The sequence below is a fragment of the Podarcis tiliguerta genome, assembly GCF_965153285.1.
Source record: "Podarcis tiliguerta genome assembly, chromosome: 3".
Classification (NCBI taxonomy): domain Eukaryota; kingdom Metazoa; phylum Chordata; class Lepidosauria; order Squamata; family Lacertidae; genus Podarcis; species Podarcis tiliguerta.
In genome coordinates this window covers 111884330-111906948 of record NC_139536.1, presented here as the reverse complement: position 1 = coordinate 111906948, position 22619 = coordinate 111884330, and the positions used below count along the sequence as shown (strand labels likewise).

The 22619-nt window shown below is 43.2% G+C and overlaps 1 protein-coding gene across 2 annotated transcripts; it reads right to left on the bottom strand.

Annotated features, from left to right (window-relative positions):
* Positions 1–4659: 4659 nt before the first annotated feature.
* On the bottom strand, positions 4660–21403 carry DNAAF10 (dynein axonemal assembly factor 10). Of its 2 annotated transcripts, XR_014509981.1 has the most exons (9): positions 20919–21200; positions 16271–16371; positions 15382–15512; positions 12464–12565; positions 11494–11609; positions 8586–8720; positions 7357–7618; positions 6990–7049; positions 4660–6639 (listed from the first exon to the last, which is right to left on the bottom strand). XR_014509981.1 is itself a non-coding variant. In XM_083435449.1 (8 exons), the coding sequence occupies exons 1-8, from the start codon at positions 21111–21113 to the stop codon at positions 5146–5148; spliced, it is 1086 nt and encodes a 361-aa protein (XP_083291575.1). In that variant the 5' UTR covers positions 21114–21403; the 3' UTR covers positions 4660–5145. The 2 variants fall into 2 exon arrangements, 1 of the variants encoding a protein (XP_083291575.1); XM_083435449.1 differs by lacking the exon at positions 6990–7049 and having other exon boundaries at positions 4660–5353; positions 7521–7618; positions 20919–21403.
* Positions 21404–22619: the final 1216 nt, after the last annotated feature.

The following is a 22619-nucleotide window of genomic DNA, read 5'->3' as shown; positions in this document are numbered from 1 at the left end:
AATGAAACAGACTTGTCTGATGTAAAAAACAAAACAAAAAAAAACTTAAATGAAAAGACAATTAAGTGTAGTGCATTAGTTTAACAATCCCTCCTCCTTTTGTTTAGCACTTAAACCACTTACGCAATGGAGAGGAGGAACTGGATTCCAAAATTTTTGAAGCTGCCTTCTGTTTGCCCAGATCAGAGGTCTGCAACCCGCGGCTCCGGAGCCGCATGTGGCTCTTTTACACCTTTGCTGCAGCTCCGGGGCGGATACTAGCGAGGGGAGGAGGCGCATTGTGCGCCCCGACACTCCCCACTGTGGCGGGCGCTGTACTGGCTGTGACGTCGCATGGGGGTGGTGCGTGTGTTAGTCACGCACTGTCCCGACGTCACCTTCCCGCCCGCCCACCCGCTACGTTGTAAGGGGCATGTACGCTGGTCACTGCATTGAAAGGGGGCATGTACACTGGTCACTGTTTTGAAGGGGAGTGAGGAACACACACACACAAAAAGGTAACTTGTTAATTTAACATTTATTTCTATGAGGAGGAGTAATTCTGAGGGGGTCAAACAAAGAAATAATAAAAAAGTGACAAGTTATTTTTATAATGACGAGTGTTGCGGCTCCCAGTTTTTTTTTCCTTCGGAAACGGGTACAAGTGGCTCTTTTTGTCTTAAAGGTTGCAGACCCCTGGCCCAGATACATGCAACCCTTACATGCCTGTAGGAATCTACTGTGTGCTGTAGAACTCAGCCTTAAATTGAAATCATGTAAGTCACGGCGACAAGGTCTCCTTGATTGTTCAGGTTCCTCAAAAGGCCTGGAAATCATAATACGTTTGAATCAGTTCTGATTTGTACCTTTCCGATATACTGTACTGAATAACTTTTATTTAGTTCTCCTCTTGCTTGGAAAACACTGCTTCATCTTCTGCAATTTTCACATTTCCCCACTAGAGGACAGGGTCAGAATACCTCCCACTGTTTCGTAAGATAGACGGGGCTTTTTACTGCACGGTCCATTTTGGAAATCCTGCACCTTCTCTGAAATAAAATGCTTAAATTGCAGGCACATAATCTCAAATCAAATATATTGACAAGGCCATTGCTCTCCATTTAGCTTAAGCAAGAAGTATTAATTCACAGCTTCCTTAACCCAGAGCTATTCTCGTTGTTTCCTATCAAATGATTAAGCCTTTTTTAAAAAACATGTGACAATACAACTCAACACTGAAATTGCTTAACAATGCTAATATTAGTCCTGGTTTTATTCACTCTTGGATCTAGATTTTTTTATACATATGAAACACAAAAAGCAATGCATTGCAGCTATTGGAATTCCCAGGGGGAGTGAAATACCCATTTTATCTTAGGAGCATTCAAGATCTAGACTTGCCTCCACACTAGGCTAGTTTGTGCAGCTCATCCCAGACTCATATTCACTTACATTTTCGGACACATACGGTATCTATTCTGTTTACTATGAGACATGCTGCTGGAATTTGTATGGCACATGTAATTAAACTCTTATCAGGCCATTTGGCCAAACTGGGTTGGCATTTTGTCATTTCATGGACTACTGCAATGCACTCTATGTGGAGCTACCTTTGAAGGTGACCCGGAAACTACAACTAACCCAGAATGCGGCAGCTAGACTGGTGACTGGGAGCGGCCGCCGAGACCACATAACACCGGTCTTGAAAGACCGACACTGGCTCCCAATACATTTCCGAGCACAATTCAAAGTGTTGGTGCTGACCTTTAAAGCCCTAAACGGCCTCAGTCCAGTATACCTGAAGGAGCGTCTCCACCCCCATCATTCTGCCCGGACACTGAGGTCCAGCGCCAAGAGCCTTCTGGCAGTTCCCTCACTGCGAGAAGCCAAGTTACAGGAAACCAGGCAGAGGGCCTTCTCAGTGGTGGCACCCGCCTTGTGGAACGCCCTCCCACCAGATGTCAAAGAGAAAAACAACTACCAGACTTTTAGAAGACATTTGAAGGCAGCCCTGTTTAGGGAAGCTTTTAATGTTTAACAGACTACTGTATTTTAATACTTCGTTGGAAGCCGCCCAGAGTGGCTGGGGAAGCCCAGCCAGATGGGCGGGGGTATAAATTATTATTTATTATTATTATTATTAGCTTGCATAACATTGGGATGGACATATTACGTACAGCTAATTTTCTGTAAGCACAGTTTATAGACATTTTAACATTGCAGCCCTCATGTCCTGATCTTTGTTGAAGGGGGACGAGGACATCAGCAGTGGGGGGGGGGGACTTCTGCCACTACAAAGCCCCCCACTGCGTTTAGCTGCATAGGAAACTACTGCTGGCATTTTTCTCCAGAAAGCCCTGAAACAAAACGATATAGACTTCTTGATGGACCTAATTCTTGGGCCCATCAGCAGAGGCAGCTCAGAGATGGTACAGTGAAAACACGAGAAACCCGTCCCCACATTCCACCCTGAACTAAGGCCTGCTGTTCCCCAGTTGGTTTTAGGATTTCTAGCTGCAAAATTGGCGGTCCTCCATATATTTTGGACGCGGGTGGCGCTGTGGGTTAAACCAGAGAGACTAGGGCTTGCTGATCAGAAGGTCGGCAGTTCGAATCCCTGCAACGGGATGAGCTCCCGTTGCTCAGTCCCAGCTCCTGCCAACCTAGCAGTTCAAAAGCACCTCAAAGTGCAAGTAGATAAATAGGTACCGCTCCGGCAGGAAGGTAAACAGCATTTCCGTGCACTGCTCTGGTTCGCCAGAAGCAGCTTCGTCATGCTGGCCACATGACCCGGAAGCTGTACGCCGGCTCCCTCGGCCAATAAAGTGAGATGAGCGCCGCAACCCCAGAGTCGGCCACGACTGGACCTAATGGTCAGGGGTCCCTTTACCTTTACCATATATTTTAGGGTTCAGTTACTGAAGCTCTCAGCTCTACAGTGTTAAGATTAAAACAAAAAGGCTTGAGGCGCTTTAAAAGTGGACATACCTTTGTCTCGGGAGACGGTGGAAGAGTGCGCATTTGGGGTTGAAGTCAAACCGTTGGAAGTTATGGTGCCTGGTTGTGCTGCAGCAGATAGAACATGTTTCTTTCTTTCTGTGCTCCTCCCAGCGGTCATTCCTTGTCTGGAACTTCTTATGCCTGCATTCCTATGCACATTTAACTGGGAGTACTCCCTCTTGACGCGGGTGGCGCTGTGGGTTAAAGCCTCAGTGCCTAGGGCTTGCCGATCGAAAGGTCGGCGGTTCGAATCCCCGCGGCGGAGTGCGCTCCCGCTGTTCGGTCCCAGCGCCTGCCAACCTAGCAGTTCGAAAGCACCCCTGGGTGCAAGTAGATAAATAGGGACCGCTTACTAGCGGGAAGGTAAACGGCGTTTCCGTGTGTGGCTCTGGCTCGCCAGATGCAGCTTGTCACGCTGGCCACGTGACCCGGAAGTGTCTTCGGACAGCGCTGGCCCTTGGCCTCTTTGAGTGAGATGGGCGCACAACCCTAGAGTCTGTCAAGAGTGGCCCGTACGGGCAGGGGTACCTTTACCTTTTACCTTACTTCCTCTTGAGTTCAGTGGAATTTATTTCTGAGTAGACATGCATAGGCTGACACTACGCAGCTACAGTTCCGGGTACAATTTACTTGTAAGACCCTTTTAATTTTAATTAATTTTATAATGAATGATTTTAGAGTGTTGTTTGTGCTGTACTTTTGTACTGTTTTATTGTTGTTAGCCGCCCTGAGCCCGGCTTCGGCTGGGGAGGGCGGGATATAAATAAAATTTATTATTATTATTATTAACTCAGTGGGGCTTACTTCCAAAACAAGCAAGATCCATGCTACCACCAGACAGAAATTAAGATGTTTGACACAAAGTCATCAAGTAGATCGTTCTATTGTCCTGGAATACGATGCAGTAATAATGTGGTCTTTTGAGAAGTTCTGGAAATCAGAGTTTTACAATTCTTTTGTTCTATCTGAAACTTTGCAATACGTTTCTACTGCACAATTTATTTATTTTTAATGAACATCTTCAAGACTGCAAACTATTTCACAGGACTGGTCACACATATCACTTCTACGACAAAATACTTTTTATTTATTTTAAAACTGTCCACAGCTTCACTCAAGGCAAGCATCCAGTTCTGGCATGTGTGGATTTTTCCAACCTTGTGGAAAATCATGTTCAAAGTGATTCTCAGTGCACCGTATATGCATACTTTGGAAGCTTAGATGTTTCTCACTTAATCAAAATAAAATTTGACTTGGAATCTCTTCAGTGATTCAGATGTAGTGCTTCTTCTGTCCTTTTCTGACATTTTATATTATTTTCTGTTGATCTGTTAAACCTTTCAACTTATTTTATTATGCTTTTATTGTCTGTAGATTTAGATTACATTGATCTTGAAAAAGAATAAAAGCTTGTTCAAAACACCAAATTGATGTGGGGAATTAAATTTTATTCATATTCAACTGCTTTCTAAGCACAAGCACCAAATTAATTTAAGCAAATTTGATCTCAAAGGTAAAATGTTTGTAAATTGAGCAAAGTTGGTTTTAATATCAAAATAGGTGTGGTCAAGCAGAAAGCCATCTTTCTGGCCGCAGTATAGCAAACTACACTCAAATCATAATATTATTCCATTCATGTTTATTTATCATATTTTAAATAAGCAGCCAATAACTGAAAAATATCACTACAAACATTAACCTTTATTGTATTAAAACACAGCTGTTCAAATTTTAAAAGCAGAAAATAAGTGCAATCCAAGCCATTTTGGTGAACATACTAACAAATGCAGTACTTTAAAGGACAAACACTTGCTGGTTCCGGAAGTTGGTTTCTAAGATATGGTTTAGTTTTGTGGGCAACAGACACACAAAATAATTAAAAATGATTTAAACAAATGTCAATACATTTTTACCGCTGTACAAAAAAAAAGGGCCACAACTGTAAGAAACTTTGAACTTAAGTGTGTCACATACAAACAGGTCTTAATGTGCTAAAACTGAAGGCACAGGTTGTAGAAATGTATGCTACACTTCAAAATGGTGAAAAGTACCCCAGACAAAATGTTTCACATTTTGTTCTGTAGCATGAGGTCAGAGATTCCATTACAATTCTAAAAGGTTCTTGCTCTGGAACACATACATTTTTTCCTCCTTAGAAGTCCTTTGTCAAATCCTGTTCAGTTTAGTGACGATGAGCACTCTCAGAGTCTGATCAAAGGCACTACAGACGCAGAGACCCATTTTGTCAGGGCTCCAGTCAAGGCTTGAAATAGGTTGTGTTGACAACGTCACATTCTGTAAAAGGCTAACCGAACCTGCTACTCCCATCTCATTTCCCTCTGAATCTTGCTTAGACCGCTGTGCAGGATACTCACTGGAAAATAGATCAAAAAAGGTATGTGAAAGGCCTGTTATAAGCACACACCACATGCTCTTTTTTTATATCAATATTTCCACCAAAGAGGTCAGGGTCACTTACAATGGGTATCTTATGTTACCCTCACAACAATCCTGTAAGTTGGTTTAGGCTAAGATCAAGACTTGCCTAAGGTCACTCCATGCATCTCACAAGTGACTCTTCAACCTGGTTTCTTCACATTCAAATCCAACTCCCAAAACTATATCTACTGACATTGCGGGAGATGGGAGATATCACAAAGGAAATGCAGAAGATTCCAGAATTTTAATAATGCTAAGTTACAGTGCATTCCTATGCACGTCTGTTCAGAAGTCCTACTGAACTCAATGGGGCGTAATCCCAAACCAAAGCTCAGAAGGACGTTAAACATCAAGGCCAGACATAGGCAAACTTGGCCCTCCAGCTGTTTTGGGACTACAATTCCCATAATCCCTAGCTAACAGGACCAGTGGTCAGGGATGATGGGAATTGTAGTCCCAAAACATCTGGAGGGCCAAGTTTGCCTAGGCCTGATCAAGGCTGTGTCAATAAGCTTTCTGTTCTATAAAGCTCTTTGGTAAAATGTTAAAGTACATAAATATTTATGCTGAAATTTATTTATCAAGACGTGAATGCTACTTACAAAAAAAACTCTAGCTGGAGTAATTTTAAAAACAACGATAAAGACAGACATTAAAAACAGAAGATGTATGCTATTCCTGAATTTTATTATATTCAGTATGTGCTCAATATAGCCATTTAAAAGAGCTAAAGCCTCTTCTCTTGTCTGTCCCACCCAAGAGCAGAAGGAGTTAGTTTTAAATGGCATCTGTGCTGGAGCAAAGCACACCGCTTCTGGAGCAAGGTGGCTCATATAAACATCAAGCCAATTCACAGACTGGAAGAACCTAGCAGCTCAGCAAAACTTTCCCCCTAATACTCTAGTTCTAACTAGCCACCCTTGAGTAAGGGAGAATGAAATTATGTCAGTTTATAGGAGCTAGGCAGAGAAGAAACAAAGGGCTTAAGCCACCGGAAAGTGTGTTCCCTGTACAGACTTACAGGGAGACTAGAAACAAATCTGTGTTGGTCAAGTATTATTTCAGGGACTTGTTAGCATGAACATATTACAGGAGGACAGTCACTGTTAGAAACACTAGTAAAGTACTCAATCTATGGAACAAAGATCATATATTTTCATTTGGCAGAGGAATGTACAGCTGCGTTTCAACACAAAGTGATGGCAAAATTATTTAAGTTTCCTGCAACATATAAGGTAAAGGGTAAAGGGACCCCTGACCATTAGGTCCAGTCGCGAACGACTCTGGGGTTGCACGCTCATCTCGCTCTATAGATGAGGGAGCCGATGTTTGTCCGCAGACAGTTTTTCCGGGTCATGTGGCCAGCATGACTAAGCCGCTTCTAGCGAACCAGAGCAGCGCACGGAAACATGGTTTACCTATTTATCTACTTGCACTTTGATGTGCTTTCGAACTACTAGGTTGGCAGGAGCTGGGACTGAGCAACGGGAGCTCACCCTGTCGTGCGGATTCGAACCGCCGACCTTCCAATCGGCAAGGCCTAGGCTCTGTGGTTTAGACCACAGCACCACCCGCGTCCCCCGCAATGTATATCCACTGCCAAAAAAAAAAGTTAGGTTGCAGATGCAAAGCTAGAATCATAGAATCATAGAGTTGGAAGAGACCACAAGGGTCATCGAGTCCAACCCCCTGCCAAGCAGGAAACACCATCAGAGCACTCCTGACATATGGTTGTCAAGCCTCTGCTTAAAGACCTCCAAAGAAGGAGACTCCACCACATTCCTTGGCAGCAAATTCCACTGTCGAACAGCTCTTACTGTCAGGAAGTTCTTCCTAATGTTTAGGTGGAATCTTCTTTCTTGTAGTTTGGATCCATTGCTCCGTGTCCGCTTCTCTGGAGCAGCAGAAAACAACCTTTCTCCCTCCTCTATGTGAAGCTAAGCCACTTCTAATAATTTGGTCTTAACAGAAAGCTCTCCTACGACATGAAAAGCTACCATCACCGTAACTGAATGTACAGAATTAGGGCTACTCAGACAAACCTGGTCCTACTCCTCTGCACGCCCCCACCCCCCCCACCCAGATGTACAGTAAATACTTACTATTTCCAAAGGTGAAGGTTTCCGGCTCCTCCACTTGTCACAAATATATCTCTGTTCTGTGGAAGATGCCGAACTTGCCACATGGTTGATTTGTGGGCCTAACAACAAAGTTATACAAAAATTGTACATACATTAGTCTAATCCAGTGATTTTCAACCCGTGTGCCATGGCACCCTGGTGTGCCTTGAATGTTGGTCAGGGGTGCCACAGGCAACAGTGGCCTCTGTCCCTCTTTCCTTCCTTCCCTCCTCTGATGCCGTCTCGCATCTCTGCCTCCCAAAGGCTTGTGTGACTGCTAGCTGCAGCAGCCCTGGCAAATGGTGCCTCTGAGGCTGGCCAGGGGGTGCTTGCTAGGTCCCTGTGGGGCAGTGTGAGGAGGCACCTCTTTTGGGGCAGGGCAAGGCAGGGCAGCTCAGACATTTGGCACCAGCTTGGCTGGAGGAGCTGCTGGAAGGAGGCATACAAGGCACCATCCAACCGCACTCCAAACTTAGCCTTTTCTTCACTCAAAGATAATAATAATTTATTATTTATACCCCGCCCATCCGGCTGGGTTTCCCCAGCCACTCTGGGCGGCTTCCAACAAAACACTAAAATACAATAACCTATTAAACATTAAAAGCTTCCCTAAACAGGGCTGCCTTCAGATGTCTTCTAAAAGTCTGGTAGTTGTTTTTCTCTTTGACATCTGGCGGGAGGGCGTTCCACAGTCCGTGCGACACTACCGAGAAGGCCCTCTGCCTGGTTCCCTGTAACTTGGCTTCTCGCAGCGAGGGAACCGCCAGAAGGCCCTCGTCCCACAATTTATTTCACAACATTTATATACGACTGGGGGGGGGGCAACCTCTTCATAGACGTTTACCAAAACTATCCCCACTGCAAATAGTTGACTACTGCCCCATGAGAGTGTTCAGGGGGGAAAGTCTTCCAGAGGTTTAGTGCCCCAGTCATAGTACCCTTATGAGAATCTGTTCAACCTAAACTTTTTGCTTTGCCTCTTCCCCGTGGCAAGAGTAGCGTATTTTCTGTCAGAGCTATGAACAGCCTGTGTTTTATATACCGTACCTTCTCTGAAACTGAAGCAAAACCTTTAGTTGGATGCTGAGTCCTCATGTCAAAAACATGAAACTTTCCTTCAAGTGATGTTGCTACCAATTTGTTCATATTTATATCCTTCCTGTCAAATTCAAGACTGCAAACCTAGAAGCATAAAGCAAGCAAGCATTAAGACTTCAGCAGAATTGCGGTGCAATCCGAACTGTGCTTATTTAGAAGCAAGGCCCACTGAGAAAGAGCTCAAGATGGAAAGGCATGCAGGCCATTCCTGTGTACATTTAGGTATGCCTAGAATCAAAGTGATGCTTCTGGGGTATAGTTATATATGCATATTATTCATTCATTCATTCATTCATTCATTTATATATTGCCTTTCTGCCAAGGCACCAAAGGCAGCTTACAACTTTAAAAGACTAAAATAAATGATATAAAATGTAAAGTTGACCGGGGTGGGGTAGAGTGGGAAGACAGTCCAGCTGGAACAGGCCCTGAGTTTGTGGCTGCCCTCTCACCCTCTTCCTCCTTCTCAATGGGAATTCACAAATTTTGGCTGGCAGTAGCAGCCAACCCAAACTACACAGTCTGTGGGATCCTGACCCGTTTCCAAGGATTCTTCCCCAATTGCCACAATACAATCCAGGGTTATGGGCAATCACCTGCTACCCTTCCTGAATATTCCTGAATCGTGGGGACAATTTAAGAAGCAGCCTCATTAGCCAGCACAATGCTAGGCTGATGCCTGCCCCATGCCTTGAATTCCAACTGGATGAATGTTAGGAAATGTTGGAATGAAATTACATGACTTTAGTAGAAATATTATAAGGAGTTAAGTATAAATAAATTTTAAGGTTTTGATGCCAAGATAAGGTTAAAATAAACTAAGATAACTGAATGACAGAAAGCAGTGAAAGACGGAAAGGATTTGCTGATATAATTAATAACTGGAATACAAAAATGGGAGGTGTGAGGAGGTCGAGGAAATAAGTTAATGAAAGATAAGGATAAAGATTGGAGGTGTTTTTAATTGTTTTTGTGTTTTGATGTACTGTGCTTTTGTTTTTGCTTTCTTATTATGTAATTTTTTATTCTTCTCTTTTTTTCTTTTCTTTTTTCTTTTTTGTGTAACTTCTAAACTTCTAATAAATATTATTAAAAAAAAAAAAAAAGAATTCCAACTGGAGACCAGGCTGGGGCTTATTTTCTTCTTTACCTTCTCAGGTGATTGGAGCACCACAGAAGCATGCATAACAAGTCTTCAGCTCAAAAGGAAAAGAGTGGGCCTTGCTGTTTTTTAGGTGTGCTTCTGTGCCTTCCTTTCCTACCACGAAGGGATTTTCACTGCGGTTGCACTGAACTCTGGGGGCGTTCTGAGCACCTCCAAAATACCGTGCAACAGTAAAGAGAACCTCAAGCTGTTTCTCTAGCTACACAATTGGGGATTTTCTGACAGGGGGCAGCAAATACACTTGCCAAGGGAAGTGTAATTAGGGACCTTGGGAGCAATCCAAAAGCTTAGGCATGCCTCGTGGGATTCCTGTTATAACAGAAGACCTCCATGATCAACTGTAATCTGGCTTTGAGACTACAAGGGTTTCAGAAGTGGTAGCTGCCAGGATGCTTATAGCAAAAAATTGGAAAGGGAGAAAAATTCCATCAATGAAAGAATGGCAAATTAAATGTTGTGAATCTATAAATCTGGCAAGACTCACAGCATTCATAAGGGGAAAATCGGACCAGGAATTATTAAAAGAATGGGGATGTGCTAAAGAGTATATGAAAAAACATTGCTCTGGAATAAACATATCGCTATGTAATGAATGATGCTTTACAGGGTTAAAGAAAAAGAAAAATGGTGTAAAAAAGTATAAAGATAGAAGTAATCTACATTAGACACAATTTAGAAAGAGTAAAAGGAACAAAGGAACAAGGTCAATATGTGTATATGTATGTAATGACTAGATTAGAATGAAGATATGGTTTTATTTGTAGATGTGTGCTTTTTCTTTTGTTTTTTGTTTCCTTTTTGGTGTTCTGTTTTTCTTTCTTGTTTGTATAGTATTATCTTGGATTCAATGTTTGTAATTTTTGTTATAATTTTGCACTGAAAATTGAAAAATAATTAAAAAAAGAGTTTCAGAAGTGGTTTGACCTGTAGCAAGGGAGCCTGCCATTCCAGAACACAGGCCCAAGACCTACTGCGTGATTTTTAGGGGAAAGGAGGGAAGCCCAGCCAACAGGACTGGGTACCCTGAACTCTGTATAGAACTACACTTTTCATTTAGTGAAGTACCGTACTTTTCCATCTATAATATACCCCCATGTATAAGAAACCCGCCCCCCCATTTTTGAGACTCAGTTTTAAGAAAACGAGGGGAGATGGCCCAAAGTTGTTTAGCTTCTCCCCCCCCCCCCATGCAGCTGTGGGCAGGAAAAACTCCCTAGATCGTTTCGCACTCGGTCCCGCCAACCGGCTGACTGGCAGTCGCACCACTTCCCCACCCCACCCCTTGCCACTACCCGTGTATTGGACAACCCCAGTTTTTTGACATGACTTTTTAGTCAAAAAACCTCGTCTAATACACAGAGAAATACGGTATATTTCTCATTCTAACTGTGTAGATTTTATTCCTCTACAGATCCGTGCCTCGTAACAAAGACATCCTTCAATGTCATTTCCAAAGCCTGAACTACAAAGAATTGAGGACAAATGCAAACTTAGCAACTTGTACTGACTACTGTCATACAAAGAGTAAAAATTTTTTGCCATACCCCCAAAAAAGTGCACAGAAAAAAATAACTAAATATGCAGCTTAATTTTAATCGCACGAAGCATAATTCCCAGACTAGAAGTATCTGTATTGCAAAAAATAATTTTTAAAAAAGATGGACATTTAGACATACATTTGTGAAACATTACCCCATTCTTGATGTTGGTCTCCCACCGCAGTGTCATGTTCCTAAGGTCAAACAACTTGACATCCCCATTGTCATAGCCGGCACATACAACACGTTCCTCTTGATTGTAAGCATTACCTAGTTAGAAAAAAAAGAGGCACTTCTTAAAAAAATCGTATGACCAACAATTTTTATAACAAGTCGCATTTGTGCACCTATTCTGTTATAAAAGCATAATGCATTTCTGGTAGAAAACCAGTCCTGGAATGAAAGGTTATTACTATTCAAGAAGAGATAAAGGCATTTAACAAAGGACAAGGGCAACAGCTGGAAAGATTTAGTGCAAGCTACTGTCTTTCTGTAGGGACGTGGGTGGCGCTGTGGGTTAAACCACAGAGCCTAGGACTTGCTGGTCAGAGGGTCGGTGGTTCGAATCCCCGCGATGGGGTGAGCTCCTGTTGCTCGGTCCCTGCTCCTGCCAACCTAGCAGTTCAAAAGCACCTCAAAGTGCAAGTAGATAAATAGGTACCGCTCCAGCGGGAAGGTAAACGGTGTTTCCATGCGCTGCTCTGGTTCGCCAGAGGCAGCTTAGTCATGCTAGCCACAAGACCCGGAAGCTGTATGCCGGCTCCCTCGGCCAATAAAGCGAGATGAGTGCCGAAACCCCAGAGTCAGTCACGACTGAACCTAATGGTCAGGGGTCCCTTTACCTTTTACTGTCTTTCTGTATTACTCATTTTATTTAAAATGTCAAAACTGCATTCTTGGAGACAAAAGTGGTGCTTCTGCAACAGAAAGCTAGAACCCCGAGAAGAAAAGAGAAAAGGAAGTAGCTGCAAGCTATATTTCCAAAAGCAGCACTCTACAGACTCCATTTCGTATAGAGTCATTTAAACTCCATGTTATGGTACAAAAGCGATGGGAGCAAAGACAAGTTCCATGATATATGTTTGTATGCCATCAAAAATCAACCAGCTCAAGAGAGGCCTTACCAAACGCAACTGTCCAGCAGTCTCTCTTGCTCTCTCCTTGGGCTGGTTCCATATTGGCAACTGGAGTGTCTTTTTGTCTTGGGTCCCACACCTTCACAGTCCCTGCAAAAGTGCATAATGGATTATTATTTTACTGATAAAATACCTGGTGGCATTTATTCTATCACTTCGGCCCCAGCAACTTGCTTAATACAACACTATTAATGTCTCCCTTACTCCTATTCATTTTTAATGTACTTTAAAAAGAAATAGAAGAGTTTGTTTCAATGCTTTCACAATTTGATGGATGAGCTGTTTCATCCAATGAGCAGACTAACTGATAAATGAAAGAAGATGCAACTCAGCTAAAATACTAGCTTCCGTTTCCTGGAAGCTGAAATCTCCATTAAGAAGGCAGGCCTACTAATACCACACATTTTTATATGTAAATTATACAGATCTTTCTGCAATTGTCTTGATGTTCTTCTTTTTGTATCCTGATATATGCAGATATCAGTTTGCTACAGCCCTCTAATGACTTATGTGAAAACCCTGTTCTATGTGGGACTCAAAATAGAACATACAGCATATGTAGATCTGATTGCAGTACCCTTGTAACCATATCATATGGCAGCTGAGGAGGAACCTGGAATGGAAAAAGGCTGGCCAAGACTGCTGTTACCAAGTATATACTAGCTGGGCAGGGGGCGGGGAAGACAACTATGGATAAGCAGTGATAGACTGGACTAATCAGTAGGTGTAGTCTTATTAATTAGAACTGTAAGAGCTCTTCCTAGTCTTAAAAATCTGACAGATTTTTGTTTTTAGATTGCTGCTTTGCTTTTTTTCATATCCTACTCATCCCACCCTGCAAAAAGGCCTGGTCCTCATCTGACATCCCTTTGAAATAGAATAATAGAAAAAGCTTCTTTATACTACAGGCTTATAATTCAATAAGTTTTAACGAAAGCTCGACATGACTTAAGGGTGGGGAAATCAGAAAAAGACTCTTCTTATTTTCATTCTTTTTTGCTCCCCTATTATACCTAAGTAAACTTGATTTGCTCTGACATCTGGTGGCAATCTATTAAAAACAAGAGATATTGTGCCACTAACTTCAACAGGGCCTGGAATGTACACAAGAAATGGACTTATTTAAAACTATCAGTTACTAGTTTATAGAATAGCTAATGTGCCCAAGCATGCGCAGACATTGTAAGACAGCCACAATTGCTCAGTACAGATTAATCCTCAGGGGACCTATTAGTTGTAGCAATACCCATGCTGATTTGCATCTCTGTAGACCCCGTGGCATTTCTGCTTGCCCAATGAGATACAGCCATGCAGTGTTGCTCCAGCTGGTGTTCTTTTTTTTAAATAAAAAAAACTACAACGCCAATGACCTATCTTAAGCTAATGTACTGCACCCTCTGGAGCACCTGATATCAGACAGGATTTTAATGGTCTGTGATTGCTGCCAGCCCCTGCTAGAGCAACGTAACTGTCCATCTTTTTTACTGCACATAGGCACAGCTCAAAACATCATCATCCGGTGTTACTTTAGAACTGCTGCAACTAACAGCTATTCACTAGTTCCCCATCCTACAAGCTGCTATGCTTGTAAAGTGATTCATAGGAGCTTGTAACTGAACTCAAAGAAAGCAAAAGGCCACATTAAATAAAACAAGTCAAGTGAAGACCCATCAGAAAATGAACTGCTAGAAAGGTGGGGGCAGAGAGGAAATAGATGTTCATTCCTTTGTCCTCCCTCCACAAATTCAGGCACATTCATGTTCTTTCACGTTTAGAGTGACAAACCAGTCTCCACTTGCATCTCACTCTCCCCTCCCCTTTCCAGTAAATGATAGAAGCATTGGCCTCCCCAACTTTCTCCACTGAGCGGCTCTGGATCCGTCAGGCAGGAGGACGCAAGTCCATGATGCTACGCTTAATGTCAGACATCAGGTGAGCGCTCAGCCAAGTCCAGTTCCCAGAAAAATACTGGGACCTTGAGTTAGCAAGGCAGGGACAATGCCCTTCTCAGCTGCTGGAGCTTAGAATCCAGTGGCCTCAAGAAAGTGCACATGTACAACCCTTGACCATGCGATGCTTGGGAGATGCAAGATATTTTGATCTAGTAGTTTTTTAAGCAAGAGTAGACCATCGCCCGAGGGGACGCGGGTGGCGCTGTGGGTTAAACCACAGAGCCTAGGACTTGCCGATCAGAAGGTCGGCGGTTCCAATCCCCACGATGGGGTGAGCTCCCGTTGCTCGGTCCCTGCTCCTGCGAACCTAGCAGTTCGAAAGCATGTCAAAGTGCAAGTAGATAAATAGGTACCGCTCCAGCAGGAAGGTAAACAGCGTTTCCATGCGCTGCTCTGGTTCACCAGAAGCGGCTTAGTCATGCTGGCCACATGACCTGGAAGCTGTACGCCGGCTCCCTTGGCCAATAAAGCGAGATGAGCGCTGTAACCCCAGAGTCGGTCACGACTGGACCTAATGGTCAGGGGTCCCTTTACCTTTACCTTAGACCATCCCCCATGCTTCTCAATCCTCTCACTTTCCCATTCTCAATATCCCTACATAGTTGTCCTAGTTTGAAAAGACAATGTTTTAAAATTGCTTAGGTCTCAGAAACTATCTTATGGTAAAGACAGGTGACGGAATCCTGGGCACGTTTACTTGTAAGTTCCACTGTGTTAATCAGGCTTACTCACAGGAAAGCATGCCAATCTCCCCTGGGAGTAAGCCCCATTCAGCTGAACAGTACTTACTTCTGAGTAGATGGAAACACCCTTTAAATTTAGATAACAGGACTAAATTGGTTCATAACATATGAAGACAGAAGAATGGTAATCATTGGAAGCTATTAGCTGGATTTATCCTAACCCACTTCGCTTTTCCCTCTAACCAGTGACACTGCAGTAGATCTAACTCACCATCCCGACTTCCCGTCACAATTTCTGGTGCTCCTTCTCCGATTCCTAAGCCACCAACGCCATCAATACTATTGATTATTTCTTTATGTCCCTTCACAGAGTACACTGGGATTTCTGGAACTTCCAAATTCCTAAACACCAGAAAGGAACAATTATTTTTTTACGATTTCCAAAGATGAAGCTAAGAGTCTTACGGCAACTTACAGAGGAATACAACTACCGTGTCATAAGCTGGTGCACCTGAGGAACTGGACTTTAAATCCATGAGAGTTTATGGCATAATTAGTTTTGTGTTCTTTAATGGTTTTCAGTAAATTGAATTAGGGATATTTTATACCACAATGGTTAAAACAAACTATTCTCAATTCAGTTTCAAATAGCAGTGATTATTAAAACAATATGCAAAAATTTGTGAAATTTCTGCTGCAAAAACCAAAAGTGGTTTTAGGAGTAACAACCCATTAATCAAAATCTGAATCTGCTCAAGCCTTAAGAAGCAACATTTTTATCGTTGGTATTTGTTACAATGAGAAGTTTGATGCAAACATTTTTTTAACTGGGTTCTTTCCTTTCCCACCAAAAACTGATGGAATTCCAAAGGTTCAAGAAACACCTTCACAATCCAAGCTACAAAAATTCAAGGCTACAATTCAACTTTTTGATTGGTATGCTGAGCCTGCAAAGGCCCAGTTCACATGCAGTGCTAAGCCAAATCATAGTTTAGTGCAAATAAGCAAATTTGTGGGTTCCTGGAGGATTCCCCCCCTCCCCAGTCCTGTTGCTGCTGTGCTATCTGCTACTAAATCATGTTTTCACTTAGTACTACATGAGAATAGGTGAAGAGTGAAATGGCGATTTAAACAGTATTAACCAGCAAAAATGTTCTTACCATATGTTTAAATTTCCACCAAAATCTCCTGTAGCTAGGTATCTTTGTTGCAGAGAAGAAGCACCAAAGGTTCCACATTTAACAGGCTTTGATTTTTCAATCTGGAAAAGGAAAAAAAAAAAAAACTAGGAGGAAGGCTTAATAATTTTACATTTATTATCTTGTCCAATCTAACAGACTGGTTCTGTTAGTATTAAGTGGTGATAAAAAAGTAAACGTCAAAAGCCAGTTTCTCTTGTTTGAAGAGTTACTGCTGGTAGGCTTTAGCAAAATTCAAATATGCACCATGAATATTGATATTAACAGACAAGTCACACATTTTAGTCTGATTTTTGGTTATGAAATTTGATTTGTCTAAGTGAATATGGGAGAGATTTGTCATTAATAAGGCTATTTTAAGTCGCTGTGGCTGCAATCCCATACACATTTGCCTAGGAGTAAATTCCACTTGAATTCAGTTGGACTCATTCTTTGATCGGCATCCATAGACTGAGCTGTCATTCTTCTTTCCAATTTATTTCAGAGATGTCCATAGTTAGTAAACCTAGCAACTGCTGATAGTTTGCAAACATAAAAGTAAATTGCAACTTACCTATTGTTTTCTCCCTCCCGTTTTCATATTTTTTAAATCGGCAAATATCAGAACTAGTATTATTTATATACCACATGTTTTGGGGATAGGATTGCATAACTAAAATCAGATTATAAAAAAATTATGAGCTGCATCCACTTATGTCATCCTTCCAGCACAAAGAGTTCTGCCTGCGCAATGGGATTCCTCTCCGCCTCCTTTCTCCATGAAGCCCCACTCCCACCTCCACCTGCTTCAGAGGAGTGGGGACAACAATAGCTGTGGGGTGCAGGGAAGGAGAAAAAGAGATTAAGTCCTGTTGTTCAGGTGGAAATCCTTGCACAAACAGGAAAAAAATGCTGGATGCAAGCCTATGTTTAAAGAAGTGCCGTAAATAGGCTGCTAGTCACTGAGAACGATGCTAAAATAAAACAGCTTCATTCTCTGAACGCTAGAAAGCAATAAGAGTACAGTGGTGCCCCGCAAGACAAATGCCTCGCAAGACGGAAAACCCGCTAGACGAAAGGGTTTTCCGTTTTTCAATGCGCTTCGCAGGACGAATTTCTCTATGGGCTTGCTTCGCAAGACGAAAATGTCTTGCGATTCTTGCGATTTTTTTTCGCTCCCCACCCCCTTTTTCTAAGGCACTAAGCTGCTAATAGCCTTTTAGCAGCTAATCCGCTAATCCCTTAAGCCTTTAATAGCCACTAATAGCCGCTAATAGCGCTAATCCGCTAATAGGGTTGCTTCGCAAGACGAAAAAACCGCTAGACGAAGAGACTCGCGGAACGGATTCTTTTCGTCTTGCGAGGCACCACTGTAGTTGTTCATTGAGAAGACCTCATGATTGATTTCACATAACTGGCCAGCCAATCTATCGGACGAAAAGACTCTCACTCCTCAATACTTTATCCACAATCTACTCCTCAATGCATAAGGCGGCCAACATTGTGTTCTCCTACATTGCTATAGCTACAGCAACCAAAGCTGTGTGGGAAGCAAAGGGCTGTGTAGACAAGCAAAGCTAATGGTTATCACCATGGTGATCAGCATGGTTTTCCCCATCATTATTGGTTTCTAAACAGTGCTTGATTATGAACGTTAGTTTGCCAAATGCTGAGTAAAACAAACATTACATTGCTTCATTTTATCCATGCCAATCCATACATGATTCTCTTATTATTGGATCCTGTTTTGGGATATGCTTACAGTTCACTATCAATCTTCCTAATTAAAAGTTGAAACTGAAATTAGTTATCATCTTGAAGCCATTACTTACAATGGCCAGAACGTGATACATGGGAGTGAACATTGGTGACCAAAATATTAGCCATATAATAAGGTCTCTCCGACCTTGTGGGGGACCACATTATATTTTGAAAAAAATGAAGAAATTCTTATGCCCCACAAATAACCCAGAGATGCATTTTAAATAAAAGGGCACATTCTACTCATGTAAAAACATGCTGATTCCCGGACCATCCGTGGGCCGGATTTAGAAGGCGATTGGGCCAGATCCAGACCCCAGGCCTTAGTCTGCTTACCCATGCTTGGCAGGGGGTTGGACTCGATGACCCTTGTGGTCTCTTCCAACTCTATGATTCTATGATGTACAGAATGATAGAGTTGGAAGGGTCCCTAGGGTCATCTAGTTCAACCCCCTACAATGCAGCAATCCTGCCATATCCTCTTTCAGGCATCTTTTTGCCCAACAATGAACCTGAGATTAAGAGTCTCATAAACACCAGTAAGACTGGCTACCCCGTGACTCCCTCCCCCATTTTCCCCTTTCCTTTTTAAATGGGGGTGAGGAGGGGTGTGTCTTTGGAAAGGGAACCATAACTTATGAAAGCAGTTCCATATATTGACTCCTGTTTCCCACGTAATAACCTGAACTCAGAATTGGCATGCTTCAGTTCAGGATGAATTGAAATTCACAAATGCACAGTTCCTAACATTGTCTGCCTTTTCCTCGTTGCTTAAAAGCATGAATCCACACTATTTCAACTCTTCATATAATCCTGGCATGAGAAGGCAAATTGGACTTCTGCAAGGGTGGGGGAAAGGGACGCGGGTGGCGCTGTGGGTTAAAGCCTCAGCGCCTAGGACTTGCCGATCAAAAGGTCGGCGGTTCGAATCCCCGTGGCGGGGTGTGCTCCCGTCGCTCGGTCCCAGCGCCTGCCAACCTAGCAGTTCGAAAGCACATCAAAGTGCAAGTAGATAAATAGGGACCGCTTACCAGCGGGAAGGTAAACGGCGTTTCCGTGTGCGGCTCTGGCTCGCCAGAGCAGCGATGTCACGCTGGCCACGTGACCCAGAAGTGTCTTTGGACAGCGCTGGCTCCCGGCCTATAGAGTGAGATGAGCGCACAACCCTAGAGTCTGTCAAGACTGGCCCGTACGGGCAGGGGTACCTTTACCTTTACCTTTTAAGGGTGGGGGATCTGTGGCTCTCCATTGGTCATGATGATGGAGTCTGGCAACGGGTTCCCAACTCCTTTGCCGACCAGCACTTGCTAGTTGCTGAGATTCTTACGATGCTTTACTAGGTGGATTTTGCTCTCCTTGCATTTCTAAGCAAAACTTAGGAGGGTCGGAAGGTGGCAACACAAAAACAGGCCTATTCTGCAATGGCTCCCTCCTTGTGGAATGCCCCCACCCATCCACCCACCCGCCCAGGAGGCTCGCCTAGTGCCTTCATTGCATACAGTCATACCTTGGGGAAAATACGCTTTAGGTTAAGTATTTTCGGGTTGCGCTCCGCGGCGACCCGGGAGTAACGGAGCGCATTACTTCTGGGTTTCGCCGCTCGCACATGCACAGACGCTCAAAATGATGTCATGTACAGAAGCGGCGAAACACGACCCGCGCAGTCGTGTCTTATGTTCTTTTCAGGATGCGAACGGGGCTCCGGAACAGATCCCGTTCGCATCCCGGGGTACCACTGTATCTTTAAGCACCAGGTAAAAACTTTCCTCTATTAGCAGTCCTTCTGCAAATTATCATCCTATATACCGGAGGTCAGCAACCTTTTTCAGCCATGGGCCTGTCCACCATCCCTCAGACCATGCGGAGGGCCGGACTATATTTTGAAGGGGGGGAATGAACGAATTCCTATGCCCCACAAATAACCCAGAGATGCATTTGAAATAAAAGGACACATTCTATTCATGCAAAAACACGCTGATTCACAGACTGCCCGAGGGCCGTATCGAGAAGGCTAATGGGCCGTATCTGGTCCCCTGGCCTTAGATTGCCTACCTCTGCTATACAGTGGTACCTCTGGTTACGTACTTAATTCATTCCAGCGGTCCGTTCTTAACCTGAAACTGTTCTTAACCTGAAGCACCACTTTAGCTAATGGGGCCTCCCGCTGCTGCCGCGAGCATGATTTCTGTTCTCATCCTGAAGCAAAATTCTTAACCTTAAGCACTATTTCTGGGTTAGCGGAGGCTGTAACCTAAAGCGTATGTAACCTGAAGTGTATGTAACCCGAAGTACCACTGTATACCCTTTTAATTAGGTTGTGGGACGCGGGGGGGGGGGGGGGGTTGTTATCAGTTTGGTTTTGTTCTTATTTTTATTACGTACTTTGTGTTTATATACATATATATACATATACATATATGTAGTATGTGTATGTTGTGAACTGCCCTGTGAACTACAAATGAGGGTGTAAAAACTGAATAAATATTGTGAATAATTTATTATTATAATTTATTTTATATAATATATATATATATATATATACACACATATATATATAATTTATATATTGTGAATAATTTATTTATTATTGTGAATTTAATTTATTAAATTTGTACACCTTAACCTGTAGTTCTCAGGGCGTAGTTCTCACAACATGGGAGACGAGCACGATTAGAGTTGAATTTGATTATTATTATTATTATTATTATTATGGCAGACCATTCAACTCGCGCTCCTCCCCCCTTCTTCGTTCCCTTTCTTTCCCTCCCCTGAATAAACACGAGGCGGACCAAATTCCTCCGCAGCAGCCGGCGAAAGGCAGCGGGAGCCCGCGCTCCGCCCGCCCGCCCGCCCGCCGCCCCTCACTCACTTCGCGGAGCAGGTGGAGGCGGCCGCCCTGCAGCTCGTAGAGCTGGACGACGCCGCTGCCCCGCGGGAAGCTGCCCAGGCAGACGAGGCGGGCGCTGCTGGGCACCCACTTGCACTCGAAGGCCGTGTAGTTCAGGCTCTGCTGCGCGTGCGCGATGATCTGCGGCTTCTCCAGGGGGCCTCCCGGAGACGACATGGCGGCGCCCCAACGGCTCCCCGTTCAAAGCCGACGCGTCTTCGGCTGCCCCAACAACGGAAACATCCGGGCCACCGGGAGGAAGTGGGCTCCGCGCGGAAGCACGCTGCGCTGGACTCCCCGCCGCTCCTCATTGGCCAATGAGGGTTCCCGTCAGCGGCAGGGGGACTCCAACTCCCGTCGGCCCCCGGGGCAGCGCGGCCTCTCCTCATAGGGGACGGGCGCTGAAGGGCCGCGGCTCCCCCCCGGTGGGGCTGGGTGGGGTTTGTGTGTGTTGCCAGGTGCTTTCATATTTATTTATTTTTTATAATATTTCATTAAGATTTTCACATAAAAAAAAGAAATATACAAAAATAAAAACCAATAAAAACAATTCATTTTTCATAATATTTCTTGCATTTGCTTGTTTCCCGGACTTCCCCACACCTCCCCTCTCTGTATTCCAATTCAGTTATTTAGTCAGCAAATCCCTTCCCTCTACCTTATCCTTATCTTTATCTTAGTAGATAATACCTTTAGTTTTTCCTCTTTTAACCATCCATTTCCCCCTTTTTCTTCACCACATTATTACTAATAACCCTTTAACCTCCATCCAACATCATTCTAACATTCATTAATTTTATAATATTCCTGTAAATAGTCTTTAAATTTCTTCCAATCTTCCTCCACCAGCTCTTCTCCCTGGTCTCGGATTCTGCCGGTCATTTCTGCCAATTCCATGTAGTCCATCACCTTCATCTGCCATTCTTCCAGAGTGGGTAGATCTTGTGTCTTCCAATACTTTGCAATGTGTCTTCCAATACTTTGCAAGCCAGGTGTTTTCAAACTCAATTCGTGGGAGGCGCATTTTCTGAGTGGGAAAGGAATCGGTTTCACGTAGGAAGGGCAAACCACGCACAACAAAATCACAGCACCATAGAAAGTTAAAGGGTATGTGTTAGAATCATCCAGTTGCAGAGTCATCAATGCAGGAATCTCAACGAAAGCATCCTTCACAGGTGGCCCTCGTACCCCTGCTTTAAAAACCTCCAAGGAAAGAGAATCCACCATCTTCTTCCCAATTTTTTTAAAAATTAATTTTCACAACATTATAAACAAACACATAAAACAAACAAACAAAAATCATAACCTTATTACAAATTACACTTATTAACATTATTAAGTGACTTCCTCGCTTCCCCTTGGTTGAATTTCATTGCATGTCCTTTGAACGGTTTTCCAAATCATAGTTCTTAAAATAATTTAACTTAAACATTAACATCCTTAGATCTTCACATTATGAAATTAAACCTATTGATTCATCACTTAACTTGAGTAAAATCCTAAGACAATTAAGTATCTGCAAGCTGTTTTCAGTTAGTTTAACTTAACATGTTTAACTAAGTAATCATTAAATTTGATCCAATCTTCCTGATACTCCTCTTCCTTCTGGTTGCGGACTCTTCTGGTTAGGTCAGCTAGCTGCGAAAAATCCATCATCTTCATCTGCCATTCTTCTATTGTTAG